Source organism: Chiloscyllium plagiosum, unplaced genomic scaffold (assembly GCF_037043375.1).
Source record: "Chiloscyllium plagiosum isolate Xiang-an unplaced genomic scaffold, Cpla_swu_hap1 HiC_scaffold_17, whole genome shotgun sequence".
NCBI lineage: Eukaryota > Metazoa > Chordata > Chondrichthyes > Orectolobiformes > Hemiscylliidae > Chiloscyllium > Chiloscyllium plagiosum.
The window spans coordinates 32,364,288-32,382,219 of NW_028270155.1; the positions used below are offsets into that span (position 1 = coordinate 32,364,288).

The following is a 17,932-nucleotide window of genomic DNA, read 5'->3' on the forward strand; positions in this document are numbered from 1 at the left end:
CAGTGGTTAGCACTGTTGCCTCACAATGCCAGAGACCCGGGTTCAATTCCCACATTCTCCCAGTGGTTTCCTCCAGGTGCTCCGGTTTCCTCCCACAGTCCCAAAATGTGCAGGTTAGGTGAATTGGCCATCCTAAATTATCCATAGTGTTAGGTGTAGGGGAAGGGGTCTGGGTCGGTGTGGACTTGTTAGGCTGAAGGGCCTGTTTCCACACTGTAAGTAATCTAATCTTTAAAAAAAAAATTCAATTCAGCAAGGGCTGTTTATACAGCAGTTGGCCCGGGGGATTACATTTGTCTAACCTGATAGTTTTATGATCACTCAAGAGGATGACATTTTGTATGTTATTCTTCTGTTTGAAGTTTTATCAGCATACCAAAAACTTCCCAATGTTATTACCAGACTCGAGAGTTCTGTACATAGTGGATACTGGGTGACTGGTAGAGAAGTAGGCTTGGGAGAGCGGAAGCATATAGGGTTTGAAGGTAGTATGGGGCTCAGGGTTAAAGAGCTTCACAGATCTACAAAACTAGGCGGATGTCCAAGGAAAGCAAGCATAATCTTTTGACCGGTCTCAGTTTATACTTCAGATTTGCTTACAGAGGCAGGTAACCCAATTCTAGGTCAAGATTGTGATGTTGGGAAAGGATCCAATGCACTATTCCTCCTCATATGAAAATCAAGCCCTGCACTTTTCATATTTCTTCTGGGAAATGTGTAATTATGGTATTAAATGAGCAAGGTTCATCATGTAAAATTTCCATGAAACAGTTAAACTCTGCATATAAACTCATTGTGTTAGTTAATGTCATAGTTTAGCCTTAATAATGGTATACTGTGCACTTCTTTCATAAGTGATGAATTAATTATGCACAAAACGTAGTTTATATGACCTTTTGCTGTCCAGTAATGACACTGTGACCATGTCACTATGGCCAAATGACATATCAGGATAGAAGGAGAAAAAACTTAAAAACTATGCAGATGGTTTCTACCACAAAGGATTGTAAGTATTACAATCGACAAATTAAGACTTTTTTGGACTGGAATAGCAGCTCTGTTTATGATCAATATAGTTTTCAGATATGTTACTATTCTCTACTTTCCATCTCCATAGCTCTTCCCATATTGTTTTCCTTCTCTTTTTCCCATCCAAAATACTCACTTTATAGGCTTCAAAGTCCCAGTTGTGTATGACACGAGCAGGAATGACCGCTGCATCATTCCAGTGGCAGCTGCTGCAATAATATCGTCCGGTGTAGTCACACATGCGTGCTTCACTGGGCACACCACCTGAAGTGTAAAATCAAAATCATTGTAAAAAGACTATGGATGGAAGGACGAAGATTGCTTTAAAGAAAAAGTTAGAATAATGAAACTGGACTTGTAGATATCATAATTTCACCCATCTAACCGGAGAATCCAAGCATCTCTGGTCAGTTACACCACATTCCATGGTCTATATGAACACATTAATACTTCAGAATTTTACACACTGGTGCTGCAGTATGTTGTATTTGTGTCATCGTGGCATTTACAAAAGCAATGAGTACGTTGACTTTGCTTCGACTATTGGTATCATATTCTATGATGCAGGATCAGGGTGACTATGTTCAAGGAAAAGAAGGGGAATTATGATATAACACCCATGTCACTTGTTTACAAAAGTATCAAGTTTTCAGTTTCTGGAACAACTGGTGATATGTTCCTATCTTCCTGCTTGTTCTACTAGAGAGGGCTGCATGGACTATGGCAATAGAATGTGTAGGATAATAGGAGTAAAAAATTGTAGTCAGAATAATGAGACTCAGGCGAAAACATTTCAGTGGAATTACTGTTCATTTTGGGTTGCCCAGCATCTCTGGTCAGTATTCCTGATGACGAAGGACTTGTGCCTGAAAACAGCGACCTTCCTGCGCTTCGGGTGCTGCCTGACCAGCACTACTCCAATCTTGGCTCTGTCAGTATGTCTGGATTTATGGACACGATGAGAACACAGCTATCCCATCTCTCTCTCTCTCTCTCTCTCTCTCTCTCTCTCTCTAAAGACACCAACTCAATGTGTGCATGAGCTCTGCACTAGATTTTAGTCTCATCATATAATGAATAGTAAAACAAATACTTTACAGAAGGAGACATTTTGACCTATGAATGGATTTTATCTTCATTGTTTCCTAACAGTTCTTTTAAAGGGTCACTAGACTCAAAACTTTAACTCTGTTTTTCTCTCCACAGATGTTCCCAAACCTGCTGAGTTTCTCCGGAATGTCTTTGTTTTAGATTCACAATTCTTTGTTTTAGATTACCATAATTACATACTTTGAATTTAAATAAAATAAAGCTAATCATAATGGAATAGATTTTTGTTTCACAGTGTAGTATTAATCCCTTTTATAAACAGACAGAAAATTGTGGATTTTCATTAATTGCCAATGACATGTAATATAATTAACTAGCAACTACATAGGTGCATATTTCAGCTCAAAAGTGTTTTGAAAGGCAGTTTTCAAAGATGGAACAAGTTAACACAACATTGTTAGTACTTGTATTTACTGTGCTATGAAAAGATGTTCTGAAGTCCCATGTTTCTAGTGAGAAGAGGTCATAGATCAAAGACATACCATAGCAAAATAAAAAATCAATTAGCAATGTAACTTTTTTTTGACAAGTTACAATGATTTAAATTTAGCAAGGAGCAATGAAGTGAAAGAATTAAAAGTATGGTGTTGTAGGAGAATGGGAAAGAAGATAGAACTTCTTTTTGGCATTAGATTTCATGAGATTTTCACACATTTCCCAGATTTTGTTAATTTCTGGTAAGTCTGGAGCACTAGTTCCCTCCCAACAACTAACAATGCTCACCTGCAAATATTGCCAACTCATAACATAGACTAAGCAGGTCAACATTAGGGAAATTGATTCTAGATACATAATTTTGGCAGACAAAATACAAAGAACAAGACAAGCTGAGATACTCAGCAAAAGCTTCAAAAAAATGGATAGGTTTAGCACAAATGTTTTTTTTTAAAAAACTGGATTTGATACTTGGGTGTATTGAACTTCAAAGTTAAAAATTTTCCTTTAAAAATACATGCCCCTACTAATTATTTAATAACACAGCATCAACATGAGCCCATGAGACAATGAAAAGGCAACCACAAACATATAGATCCTTTAATTTTGCCTCCACAGCAAAAAGTATATTCACCAGATATAATACAAAGAAATTCAACAAAAACATACATAATGCTGTCTGTCAGAGAAATGTCTATTTGGCTCATTCTGTGCTCCATAATGCCAAATCAATGAATGTGAAATTTTCTACCTGGTGCAGATTTCCCAGCATGGGGCTAGTTTTATCCCAAGGGCTCTGAGCTGCTGTGATGTGACACTTTTCCAAATTTCCTTTATGAACAGTCAGGTAAATAAGTCCCAATAATCCAGTTATAACATCCCAATATTAGTATACAAAACTGCAGTGAAGATCACCTAAATCATTCAATTATGTACAAATATACAATGGAAAGCATAAAGCTCAAAATATTAAGATTTATCAAATACTGATCACATGGTTAACTTTGTATGCATAGTTCTGAATGATCTTAAGTTGCTGGAATACAAAACAACAATATAGTCCAACACTGTTACGCAGATGAGATTTTGATGCAAGTCTTCCTCTTCCATTACCCTTGATCAGGAAAAAAAATATATTGCGAATTTGAAATTTAAAATCATATGACAATTGTTTAGCATTTCAAATCACATAGCAACATTGCACTCACGTAAAGAAATTGGTTGGCGACACTCTCCACATCGATAATCCTGTCGGTCCAGACCCACCTCAGGGCAGATATTGAGCTCAAATTCAGATTGGTGGCTAACCTTTGACCTTACACAGGATTTGTTAATTTGGTTTAAACATTTACTGTGACACCGGTAATAACAACCTGCCAACAAAGGATACTAATCTCAATTAAAAACGGTGACATGCAGCATTAAAGAGTTACATCAATCACAGCTTTTCTCAGAGCTAGTCAGTCAGTCAGTTTACCTTCTTGATACTACATTCCTTTCTGGCCACAAATGTTCTTCGTCAGTACAAAGACTTTACACTAGACTGCATGTGTCCATTGTGTTGAGTTGTCGTAGCAGAACTTTTTTTAAACAAGGATTGAACCAACATTTTCTTCCTCTCATGTTGAATTATAATCAAATTACATAACTGAATTACATCATTTATAAAGCATCATTTCCTGGGAATGCCTCACAACCCATATTTCTTTGTACTTTTATTAATCATCTTCAGTTCACAGACAATAGTGATAACATTCAGTTTGTAAGTGTGGCTACTCCCTACAAGTCTTCAAAAATGTTTCAAAGTACAAACAGAATAATTTTGTTCTTTCCCATAAGAATAGTTCTTTACACTTCATGAATGATTAGGTACCTAAAATATTTTCATCCAATAAATTTCTACTGTGTCACATTTCAAAATGTAGCATCTTAACTTTGCACCACAAACCCAAGTCCATATTTCAACTAGTAATATACTCTGTGAAAGAGGAACAAATCAGAACTTGATTGGCAAAGAGAATGTGTAATTGGAGCAAAATAGAGTAATCAAATCAGTAAACTGTTTCATTCATTGAAATAGAAAAAAAAAATCATATGGACTGAATAATTCATTCTCCCCTCCCCCACACTTCATCTTCATGTTAGATGTAACATAATGTAACAAATAAAAAACTCATTTTTGTTAATAAATGTCACTAATTTCCTCTATGAAAATATTTAAAGCTACAGATGTCTGCATGAGTTTGTCACAAGCAGTCTTAATTTTCTGAAGCCCGGGAACACAATTATTGGGGAAAACAAATGTCAGTACTATAGTTCCTGGATATAGATTTAACTTCCTGTGGAGAAGTTGCAATGTGTGAGATACATCACCAAACTTGTTTTCCCATTCCCCTTGATGAAACTGTAAATAAATACATTTTCAACATGGATTTTAAAATGATCTAATGGTAAAGGCTGGAGGCATGCAAAAAATATGAATTTCATTTTTGTTTTTACAATATTTGAAATAGTTACAGGATTTTGAATTTTTTTGGCATACACTTATATCTATGTTGCTAAACTGGCTTGATGCATGTATAAATACAAAGGGAGTATGTCAATGAATTCTTAATGACTTAAACATTATGACTGGAGTCATGGAAATGTTAGGAAAAATTCTCTTGGGTGTAGTTATATAGTGAAGAGAAAAAAAACAAGAAAACGCAGCAAGGCTTTGAGGACAATATGAAAAGGCATTATATTTTCAACAAATATAATATGACAATTTGAGTACAGGAACAAAGAAGTTTTGCTTCAATTGCATGGAGCACAATCGAAATGTTATCTGGAATAATGTGTGCAGTTCTGGTCTCTTTGCCTAAGCAGGGGTATACTTGCCATAGAGAAGAGCAGCAGAGCTTCAGCAGACTGAGTCTGCAGATTGTGAGACTGTCCTAAGAGACACTCAAAAGATTGGACTTAGGTTGCACTGTGGCTAGCACTGCTGTCTTACAGCGCCAGGGACCAGAGTTCAATTCCAGCCTCAGGCAACTGTCTGTGTGGAGTTTGCACATTGTCTGCGTGGGTTTTCTCTGGGTGCTCCAGTTTCCTCTGACAATCCAAAGATGTGCAGGTTTAGGTGCCCATTGTGTTCAGGGATGTGTAGGTTAGGTGCATTAGTTAGGAGTAAATGTAAAGTAATAGGTTCTGGGTGGGTTACTCTCCGGACAGTTGGTGTGGACTTATTGGGCTGAAGGGCTTGTTTCCATACTGTAGGGATTCTATGATTCCATTTTGCAGAGTTTAGAATTAAATGATCCCAAAAGGAATTTACAGAAGTCTCAAGGGGATACTCAGAGTGGTCACAAAAAGGATATTTCACCTGGCTGTTGGATCTAGAAATAGAGGACATGATCTCAGAATGGAGATGAAGAATCTTTAGAATTTTCTACCTCAAAGTGCTGTGGAAGCTCAGTCATTAAGTTAATTCAAAACAGATATTGACATATTTCTAATCAGCAATGGCATCAAGGGATATGGGAATAGTATGTTACAATGGTGTTGAGGCAGATTATCCACCTTCTGGAATGGTAGCTCGAGTGGCTAAATAACCTTCTCCTGCTCCTATATTCCAAAGACAACAAAGTTGATAGACAGGTTAATGTAAATCATTACAGAACAGCAGACTTTAATTTAACAGTATACTGTTAATTGCAATTACGTGAAATAAACTGCTTTTTCTTTAAAATTGAAAACAATAAAATATTCCAGGACCAAGCACAAAAGCGATCATTACTGCAAATGGTTGCCCATTTCAAATGTGGCATGAGAAAACTGTGGCCACTGTCCATCTTTACAGATCAGCAGTGTGCTTACTACTACTGCTTGTCAATATCCTCCTTCCATCACATTAGGGAGGAGCTATGAATTAGGCTCTTAAAGTTGAAGTAACAGTGTACTTGTTAACAGCATTGTTCACCAAGATCCATTACACTTACTGATTTGAAAAGGCTGGATTGAGCACAAAAAGTCTGAAGTTGCAAATTTTACTGAATAAATTTGCACCACTAAATAACAATATTAGTTATACAAGTTAGTTGTGGAAATGTAAAAAAGGTTTGCATTTTTAGGAAACAATGGGCTACTTTTCAGCAAAGATAAAATATTGCTGAACAGAAGCAGAGAAGGGACACAAAATAAAAACACTTTTCATGGAATACCATTAAGTCTTTTCCCAAACATTTAACTTTGGGCACAGTCACGAGAACTTCTGCTAAACTAATCTATAAACATCTGTCAACAATGAGGATGTCATAAAGTAACTTATTTTGTTCAATGTCAACCTTTGTGCCTGCCAACTTCCTTTCAGAGTATCTGGCCAGAATACATCTTAAAAGTTGCTGTGTCTTTAATGTGTATACATATACAGCCATTGTGGAAATTGTTTTAAAATGCATAAAATATTGTCAAGTAAAGTTAAATACATTAGTGCAACAAATCCCAAAAAAAAACTGCAAAATCATTTTTAAGTTTCAATTTCTTAGACCAGTATCTGTAAAGAAAGGATTAAATGGAGTACTTGAATCTTCAAACAAAAAACATTAAACTATTTTACACTTTCAAAGTCTATAAAGTGTAACTCTTTAAAACTTAAGTTAACAATTATGCTGACAACTAAAGAAAATTAGTGACTTCATGAGGCCACTTCCTCCTCCAGAGTCTGGTGAACATGCAAGCTTCCTTACAAAAATACTAGAGTGGTTCCCACAGACATATTTGATGTAGGATTCCAAAGAAGCATTTGAAAATATACAATTATTGGAATTTTACACTTCAATCACAAGATGTCTATTTGCAGATTTTATTCTGAATAGATCCTGGCCACAGCAAAGAAGAAACAGGATAGATATCAAGTATTCACCTGTACAGGTATACCAGGTTTGAAGCAAGCCCCATATAATGGTGCTGCACTTGTCACAAAACTGTTTGACACTTTTGCTTTTCTCCTTGTAGAATCGATGTTCAAGAATAATTCTAATATTGGGTTCATCTTCATCAGGGTCCTACGAAGGCAGCCAACAAGAAAAAGATTAAACATCTATTTAACAGTGACCATGTTCATATTAAACTTACTGTAGCATTTCAATTCAGTGAGTGTAATTAGAGTTTCTCACAGACTCTGAAAACCATGTTTGCATTCAATGAAGTTCACAAAGGCACTTCACAAGAGCAACTGAAACAAAACTTTAACCTCCAGACCATGCAAGGAAATATTGGAACATGACCAAAAAGCACTTTCAAACAGATAGTTTAAAGTCACCTCAATGGTGAGGAGCAGAGAGGTTTAGGGGAAGGCAGTCTAATCCTTATGGCTGAAACAATTGTAGGAACAGCTACTAATTGTAAAGCAAAGAAAATCAGGGAAATACAAGGGAAAAAAAACCTGTCTTGGTGGAGTAAATTGGGTCTACCTCATTTTTAGTCTCCAGAAAGCATAATCTCAGGGTTGTGAATCTTTCCAATTGTCTACCCCCAGGAGGTTGGAGGTGCTCCCAATGCTGAATTCAATAATGACACAGAGATAGATTCTTCACAATTTGAGAAGATTTGTAGCTCAGGTTGATGACAAGTCTGCTTGCTGAGCTTGAAGGTTTGTTTTCAGACATTTCATCACAGGTAACATCATTGGTGAGAGTCTTTGGTGAAGCGCTGGTGATATATCCCGCCTCTCTATTTACAGGTCTTGGTTTCTTAAGGTGGATGATGTCATTTCCGGTTCATTTTGTTTTCCTCAAGGGAAGGTAGATAGGATCTAAATTGATGCTTTTATTGTTGGAGTTCTGGTTAGGATGCCATGCCTTTGAGAATTCTCGTGCTATCTACCTTCCCTTCTTATAAATAGATAGGCGTGACATACCACCAGCACTTCATCAGAGACTCTCACTGATGTTACATAGTATGGTGATGAAACGTCTGAAAACAAACCTTCAAGCTCAGCAAGCAAACTTACAGACTTATAGATTCTTCACCTTAGGGAATGGAGGGATTTGGAAATGTGCAAGAAAGTAATGTTGAGGCAAATGATCAGCTCAACTTTCCTAAATTTGTTGCATGAATCAAAAGGTGAATGCTGAAAATAAAGTTTATTCACAAATAGAAAAGAAACAGAGTAAATTCAGGAATGCAAACAATGTCTTTCACAAAATTCCAAACAATTGTTAGCTCCACTCGAATAAACGGTAAGGTCAACACAGCTAATGCCATATCAATTCCATCACGGTAAATAGAAGATTGTGCATTATCTTTTTTTTTAAAAAACAATCCAATGCTAACATTGTAGGTCACAGTATTCAAATACCAGATTATAACAACTGTAAAGCCAACTTAAAATTTTGTTTCAGCTGCAAATTTATCTCAGAACAAGCGTAGAAAGAGACCATATTTCTATAATAGTCTATATGAAAAAAGCTTTTGAGCCTGCTCTCTCATTTTATACAATAATGATAAATTTTCTGCCCCGACTCCATTTTCTTACCCATTCTCAAAATCCTTTCCATTTCCAAAATCTCAAAACCTGGTCTACCTGAAACCATGAACACAACAATGGAATATCCTCAACCTTCTGAAGTAAAAGTGAATGCTAAAGTTTGCCAAGACTTTGTCCCAAAGAGGGGAAATAAATCACTTATTGTAACCTATCAAGCTACTTCCAAATTTTGCAAGCTTCATCTCATTCACTGCAGTTTAGACCCAATTTACTCACTCAGTCTCTCATCATTGATCCCTGGGACGTAGGGTTGCCCAACCCCATGAACCCTTTGCAGTTATTGCCTCTAAGACAAATATATCCTTTCTTAAGCATGGAGACAAGAACAGTGTACACTATTCATATAAAGCCTGACACAACTGTAGCATGAGGTACTTAAACCTTGAACTTCAATCCCTTAACTGAATTTAGAAGATGTTAAATGTATAGTTTAACCAATGTAAGAAAAATGGAGGAGATTTCAGGAACTGTTTCCTATGTTTTTGAAACCTCTACAATATGAATCATAATGTCTCTAAGTATTGAGAAAAAAATAACCTCAGTTAAGCTTTCTTGCATGAATATATACATACTTATCCCCATAAATACTATCTGAACTCACTTGACAGTAATACCAGCAAACCACAGTTTACTAACTAGCTGAAGTTGAGCACACAAGGGTTCATACAAGGTCTAGGAGCAGTTCCTGATACTACAGTACAAGAAATCTAGAGTTTATTGGATATGCAAAACAAAAATTAACATTAGTGTAGAAACATTAGTTGTGAATGGACTTCAAAAGATAGATTTGAAATTTCTCAGATATATACACAAAGACAAAATATGCAATTGTAATCAATGATTACAATTAGTTAGTAAAGAAAGTCCTGTTATTCAGTTTCCAAAATTCCTAGATTGACATAGAAATTTTATAATATTCATATCCAAACTTTTCATTGGATACGTCAGAATGTAGCTTCTGACTATAAGCCAACTATAATTCCTAAACTATACTTTCAAAATTCTAGTTGTAACATGTAGGAAGCTATCAACCACTCCAGTTCAAATCCTACTCTCAAGCGAAGCTCAGAGTTATCAACTTACCAAAGTTTAAATGAAAACAATCCATCAGTCTCTCCTTTTAACTGAATTCTTCATTTACCTGATGCATCATTACAACATCTGCAGAAATGTGGCCATCTTCCATAGATAGATTAGTCACTGTCATCTCTTCATCACTTCATGCAACTACTGTGTTCATGTTGCTTGTTGAAAATTCTGTCTTGGATAAATCAGTTTCCTCTAGTTAAAGGCATTCGACAAGGTTCCTCATGGTAGACTGGTTAGCAAGGTTATATCTCATGGAATACAGTGAGAAATAGCTATTTGGATACAAAACTGGTTTGAAGGTAGAAGACAGAAGGGGGTGATGCAGGGTTGCTTTTCAGACTGGAGGTCTGTGACCAGTGTGCCACAGGGATTGGTATGGGTCTTCTGCTTTTTGTCATTAATATAAATGAATTGAATGTGAACATAGGAGGAATAGTTTGTAAGTCTGCAGATGACACCAAAATTGGAGGTGTAGTGGACAGCGAAGAAGGTTACCTCAGATTACAATAGGATCTTGACCAGGTGGGCCAATGGGCTGAGAAGTGGCAGATGGAGTTTAATTCAGACAAATGCGAGGTGCTGCATTTTGGGAAAGCAAATCTTAGCAGGACTTATACACTTAAATGGTAAAGTCCTAGGACATGTTGCTGAACAAAGAGACCTTGGAGTGCAGGTTCATAGCTCCTTGAAAGTGAAGTCACAAGTAGTTAGGATATCTGGGTAGATGAATAGGAAGGGTTTAGAGGGATATGGGCTAAATGCTGGCAAACAGGGTTAGCTTTATTTAGGATATCTAGTGGGCATGGACAAGTTGGACCGAAGTTTCTGTTTCCCTGCTGTGTATCTCTATGACTCTAAACATTGAAGACTGAAACCATCAGCTTCAAATGTTCCTATCAACTTAGTACTTCTGTCATTAATTTCTGCCCCTTACTAAGCCAAATTTCAAGGAGGAACCAGACTGTTTTCAATATGAAATGCTTTTCGTCCTTAAGTGACCAACCCTATACCCACTCCTCCATTAAAGTCACAGACAATTCCAATACCTACTTGTGTTCTGCCACTTTCAACATTCAATTGATCCAAAACACTTCTGCCAATATCCTATAATAAACCAACCTATTCAGGAAGTCACCTATACATTTGTTGGCTCACACTGACTCAGAGAGATTAACAGATATGAATATGGCTTTGTATTTATAATCCTAATGACCTGGGTCCTCCTCATCGGTCATCTCCAGTCCAACAAACAAATCTTTCCTATATACACCCACCCCAAACCTCTCACTATAAAATGTTTGTCTGACTTCGCCCAAGCTTGCATAATGGTCCTCTATTGTTGTCTCTTGAACGTAAATGTCATAGTTAGAACCTTCCTCTCAAATCATTCTTACCTTGTTGAATAAGCTATTCAGTCCTCCCAGTAACATTACCTTTGGCTTAGCATCCCTTTTTTCCTGTCTACCTCAGGTGAAACAGTTTGGGACATTTTCCTGCAGTGAAGGTGCAACGCGAGTGTAAGCTCTTTTGTTAAGGATTGTTAGCAATTGAATAGTTTGATGGCACCATTCAATGTAACTGAAGTCTTTCATCACTGATGTCATTCTAATTAATCTCCTTTCAATTCTCTGCCAGAATTGAAATTCTTCCTGAAAAACGATTCCCCCCCAAAAAAATGGCACAACTGCTTTGTTTTTGTACACAAAGTCTTCAATTATAAAGACAAGGATCCCATGTGCATTTTGAGATATCAAGTTATTCACAACTTGTCCTAACACCTTTAAAAGATTAGTTCATTTATTTTGGGATGACTCCCAAAAGGAAAAAAAATGCAATTTATTTTTAGTACTCGTTATTTTTCCTACCAAAATGAATATTTTCTCACATTTCTGTATTCAACTTCATTTGTCCTATGTATATGCATTTCAGCTGTCTATCTAGCTCCTCCTGAAGTTTTACTTTGCTTTGTTTCCACACCATTGACAACAACTGACTGGCCTGTTGCAACTGGATTTCTCTCCATCTCCTGTTTGAATGTGTAACAATGCAATATACTTGGCTAAGCAAGCAAAAAAAACTTGTTCCAAGCCTTTGTCAATATTACTTGTCAAAACTTGTTTAACAGTACTTTTTCTCCTCACCAAGATGGCAGAGATTTAAGTAATGTTCCCCTCTTTATCTGCTCCACCCCTCAACACTTAAGAGCACTCTGAAGGTAAAAGACATCCTATTTTCCTTCCCAAGGTCAGAAGTCACATGACACTAAGTTATCATCCAACAGTTTTATTTGAAATCACTTCAAATTCAGTGAATTCACCTGATAAAGGGGCAGCGCTCCAAAAGCTTGTGATTTCAAATAAACCTGCTAGACTATAACCAGAGTGTCATACAACTTTTGAGCTTGCGCAACCCAGTCCAACACTGGCATCTCCACATCATGGCTACTGTTTTTTCAGATTACATCACATTTTGTAGAAATAACTTTGTAGCTACTGTCCCCTCAATTCAAGTATAGTTTTTATTCATTACACTGTACATTTCAAACCTTCAATTCTTGCAGTTTAAGCCTGAGATGAATAAGTTTAACAACAGCGTCTTTCTGCTTCTCTGAGTGTTCTGGCAAATCTAATATAACTTGTTTCACTTCGTCAATTGCACGTTTCAGGTTTTCAATGTCCAACGCTCCAAATGAACCCTAGAAGACAATAATCAAAGTAAATAATGGTCAAGCTGAAGAAAGTACAGTTCTTTACAATCAATCAATCATTCATTAAGTGCGATGCAGAAACAAGATAGCACTAAAACTTGCTCAAATGCAAAATGTTTACAGTACAGATAGAGACCATTCAGCTAGTCCATTCTGTGCAATCGCTCTGCAAGAATAAGTCACCTTTTCTATCACTTTCCCTTTCCCTGCATAGCTACAAACTTTTTGTCTTCAAGTAATGATCCAATACCCTTTTAAAATCTTGAACTGCATGTGCCTCCGTCGCATTTTCAAGCAATATATTCGAGATGCAAATCATTTACTGGAGGACAAAAGGTCAAATATCATCACTACTTCTTTTGCCAATCCCCTGAAATCAACATCCTCCACTTACATGTAATTAAACTTCAGACCAAAAACTAGAACAGCACACAAGAGCCATTTCCTCTCCTGGTGCTGTATGGAGCAATTAGTATTGCATGCAGGATGTACATACCTCAGCATGTTAGCAATGGTTTGGAGATTGCCACTTAAAATAACGACAAGGAACACCTATAATATCAGGCAGTGTAGTGGAAGGGAAACAGACGGTAATGGTTCAGAAGATAGACAAATGTCAAAAATACTCATCAAGTGACGAGGAGGACGAGGACGAGGATGAGGATGGAATTGCTGTCTCTTGGTTGTGCCCAAATGAGTCACATTGCGAAAAGGCATAGGGATTGAATAAGTACAATTCTATCAACACTAAGAATAACTCAAGTACAATAACAGGACAAACACTATTTGGTATTCAAGAATACCAAATAAAAAACCCTTATTGAAAAGGGCTTTTCCTTAGACCAAAAAGCAACCAAATGGCAGTTGTGGATTCATTTGGACATATATTTCTAAAATCAACCTGTTCAGAGATATCATTACTGCGCACAAGTTTGCAGCAGGCTGAACTTGAACCCAGATTTCCTGGCCCAGAGGTATGGATATTACCACTGTGCAAGAGACTTCCAGATTCTTCTGGACACATGACCATCCGATCATCTTCAAGAGTCAACACCACAGGAATTTTAAAAAAGTGGAACAGCTATGTTTACACAGTGCTAATCAGGTGCCAAATAATTAATGATCATTTTCACTCTATACACATTCACTTTACAGCCTTCCTATTTTAAAAGGCACAGTAGAGGAGAGGAATCTTACTCCCAAAATTATGGAACAGAATTTGCGAGGAAGGAGATCATTACTTCATGCTTAAGTCAGCTTTTGAATTATCAATTCAAGAATTAAAAAAAACTCAACTGTCAAAGAATAAAGTAGTCAAAGCAAAACATGAACAATTTTAATCCTCATTCAAAGTAACATTCCACAGAAGATTTCACTACAGAATATAACAAGCAACATTGTCAAACAGGAAAATCTGCACCAGAACCAAAATATTTTACCACTATCAGAATTGGACAGAGACACAAAAATAATTTTAAAAATGGATGTTTCAACTTCATTCTTTATGAAAACAGATCATTGTACAGAATTTAAATACTATGCTTTAAGGTTTGTAACCAACAGTTTAAAATATCTAGCTTGCCTGCATGATCGCAAAATATTTGGCACATTTCAAGATGTGATTGATGCTGCAGTTATATAAAAAGAAAATCAATATTTACCACAGGTTTTGAAAAATGATCCTCAGCCAAACCAAGATCCATCACTCGATCACTGACCTCCCGATACAAAAAGTCTGTGTGTAGTCCTAGAATAGGAAAAAAATTATTTTTAATGAAAACATGACTTGGAAAAAACAAGATAGCCCAGGAATACACAGATGCATATACAGATATAGCAATTTATGATGAATACTGCTATTCCCAGTTGGGAGACGTTCCCTCGCCAGCTTTACATAAATGTTACTGAAAATATTAACTGCAGAAATTGCTGTTACATCTTTAAACCACTAGTGGTTTTAAAATAAAGTGCATGAAAATTCAGACACAAGTCATACCTTTATTTTAAGGTAACGCAACAGGTTTAACTGCTAAGTTAAAAACAAAATGAGGGAAGTAGGTTCCTGTGTCAACAGATTGTATTCACTGGATATGCATGAGGTAATCTCTCTAATTTACCTCCCATCTTTCTTGGAGTCACAAGACTGGTTACTTCAACCTCAACTTTCTTGTTCAGCAGTCACATGACTCTTCCAGAGTGGCACCCAATTGGCCCAATTGATGCAGAAAGTGAAAGTATAATCCTTCTACTCTCTGCATGACACCCCAGGTACATTTTGCACCAACCTACTATCTTCCCCGACACTTCTCACTACTGTTCAAGATACTAAGACTCAAAAACTGCTGTTCCACGTGAAAGAAATGAATTTTCTGTTTTGAAGACTTTAGCTCAAATAAGTGAAAATAGCAGATTATTTAAAACTATACGGTAAAATGTCACCACAGGGCTGCTTCCCAATAGGAGATGATTGTGTTGGCGTACCCCAAGGGTCAGCAAACTTCAAGTAACGGAAAAGGTGGAGAAGAAAATGAAAAAAAAAGAACTAGGAGGAGTAGGCCATCTGGCTCTTTGAGCCCGCTCTGTCATTCAAGGAGATCATGGCTGACCTTTTCACGGACTCAGCTCCACTTTATGGGTGGCTCAGTGGTTAGCACGGCAGCCTCAGAGTACCAGGGATCCGGGTTTGATTCTAGCTTCAGGCGACTGTCTGTGTGGAGTTTGCACATTCTCCCAGTGTCAGCGTGGGTTTCCTCCAGGTGCTCCAGTTTCCTTCCATAGTCCAAAGGTGTGCGGGTCAGGTGGATTGGCCATACTAAATTGCCCATAGTGTTAGGTGCATTAGTTAGAGGGAAATGTGTCAGGTGGGTTACTCTTTGGAGGGTCGGTGTGGACTTGTTGGGCCGATGGGCCTGTTTCCACACTATAGGTAATTTAATTTAATCTAATCTCACCATAAGACTCAATCCCGATACTGTTCAAAAAAATTAGCTTTAAAATATTTGAGGAAGCCTCAATCATTTTACTGGGCAGGGAATTTCACAGATTGACAACCCTCTGAGTGAAGAAGTTCTTTCTCAATTCAGTCCTAAATCTGCTTCCCCTAATTTTGAGGCTATGCATTCTTGTCCTGGTTTCACCTGCCAATGGAAACATCCTCTCTACATCTATCATATCTATTCCCTTCATAATTTTATATGCTTCTACAAGATCCACCCTCATTCTTCTAAATTCCAATCAATATAATCCCAGTCTACTCAGGCTCTTCTCATAAACCAATCCCTCAACTCCGAAATCAACCTATTGGACCTCCACTGCACCCCTTCTAGTGCAAGTATATCCTTTCTCAAGTAAGGAGACCAAAACCACACACACTCCTTCATGGTAACCTCAGCCAACGCAGCACTGAAACCAGCCATCCAGCCAGAATGAGCTAACAACCCTCCCTAATTCAGTCTAATACAATCCTATAAAAAAAACGCTACTCTAATGTATGCAAATATATGTAGAGTAGAAGGCACAGAATTTTTTTGAGGAAAGACTCATTAATGTTTTGCAATAGCTTAAGCACATACCAGTGATATCTAATAGTGATTATTCTATCAGGATTGTGATGAAAATGTAAAAATAAAAAAAACTAACAAAAGGAAATACAACACAATGGCAGATGAGGAAAGTTTTGCAGAATGACTGCAAGAGAATTCTTTACCATCATCTACCAGAACATTGAAATATTAAACGCTGAACATTCAAAATCCTTCCACCTGAGAGTCTTGAATGTTCAATAACAAAAGAAACACAGATTTGGCAGATAAGCAAACTGTTAGTTAGAAAGTAAAATGGAAAGTGAGAGATATCAAGAGGAATATAAAATTAGCACTCCATTACCAATTATAGAAAATAAATCATTAAATGGTGTCAATTTATTACACATATTCATACCATATATCAGTGAGAGTCATGAAGGCTATAAATTAGTTGCAAAGCATTACAGTACTGGTCAGATTCCAACAATGCTGATCAACACTTGAAAAGGTTAGACAATTGTACAGTGGTGAAAACTGCTGACTCTCAGAGGATACTGTTAATAACTAGATTATATTGAAAGGAATTCAAATCTGCAGTTTGTTACAAAGGAAAAAAGGAACAGATAGTGAGGCCCGGGCAACCACATACTTTAATAGTATCTTTAACATACTGAAAGATCCCATGGCATCTCATTTACTTTACTCCATCTCTTGCTGCCCTCATGAAGGTGGTGCTGTGCCAGCATCTCAAACCACTGCAATCAGTGATGTTGCTTTCCAAAAGCAGCTCTTAGGGATTCCCAGGTTTTTGATGCAGCACCAATGGACAAACAGTGATATATTTCCAAGTCTGACACATAACTTGTGTTTGAAGAGTGTGGTGCTGGAAAAGCACAGCTGGTCAGGCAGCATCCAAACAGCAGGAGACACTTCTGGCAGAAGCCCTTCATCAGGAATGACGCTTGTGGTTTTTCTACACTGCTACTGCTAAGTATCAGATGTAACAATGGTTGCATAGTGGTATCAAAGAAACCCTGATAAGTTGTTGAAGTGCAATGTTTAGATGGTACACACTGCAATTAATACACCAATGGTGAAGAAAATGTATGTTTGATGATGTACTAATCAAGTGGCTACTTTGCCCTGGATATGGTTGAACTTTTGGAATATTGTTAGAGCCCCAGTGATCCAGGCAACTGGTGGTGTGCTATCTTACTTCTGACATTCTTGTAAATATTGGACAGGCTTTGAATTAAATTTATTGTCACGTGTACCAATGCACAATGAAAAGCTTTGTCATGCGAGCAATACAGGCAGATCACATAGTTAAATAGCATAAAAACGTAAATAATAGGTAAACAGTGGAATAAACCAAAACACAGGTACAGGTAAATGCTAAGAGTTTGAGAGTCCATTCAGTATTCTAACAACAGTAGGGTAGAAATGGTTTTGAAACCAGCTAGTGCGGGTGTTCAGGCTTCTGTACCTTCTCCCAGATGGTAGAATTTG

General features: G+C 37.1%; 1 protein-coding gene across 3 annotated transcripts in view; it reads right to left on the reverse strand.

Annotated features, from left to right (window-relative positions):
• def8 (differentially expressed in FDCP 8 homolog) overlaps nucleotides 1-17,932 on the reverse strand; it is a 40,402-nt gene that overhangs the window by 11,182 nt on the left and 11,288 nt on the right. For all 3 annotated transcript variants that reach the window (XM_043706774.2, XM_043706776.2, XM_087995802.1), the window contains exons 3-7: nucleotides 14,561-14,646; nucleotides 12,738-12,887; nucleotides 7,478-7,619; nucleotides 3,783-3,947; nucleotides 1,166-1,293 (exon numbers count right to left, since the gene is read on the reverse strand). In XM_043706774.2, coding sequence (XP_043562709.1) covers nucleotides 1,166-1,293; nucleotides 3,783-3,947; nucleotides 7,478-7,619; nucleotides 12,738-12,887; nucleotides 14,561-14,646 — 671 coding nt within the window. The remainder of the gene's footprint in view (nucleotides 1-1,165; nucleotides 1,294-3,782; nucleotides 3,948-7,477; nucleotides 7,620-12,737; nucleotides 12,888-14,560; nucleotides 14,647-17,932) is intronic.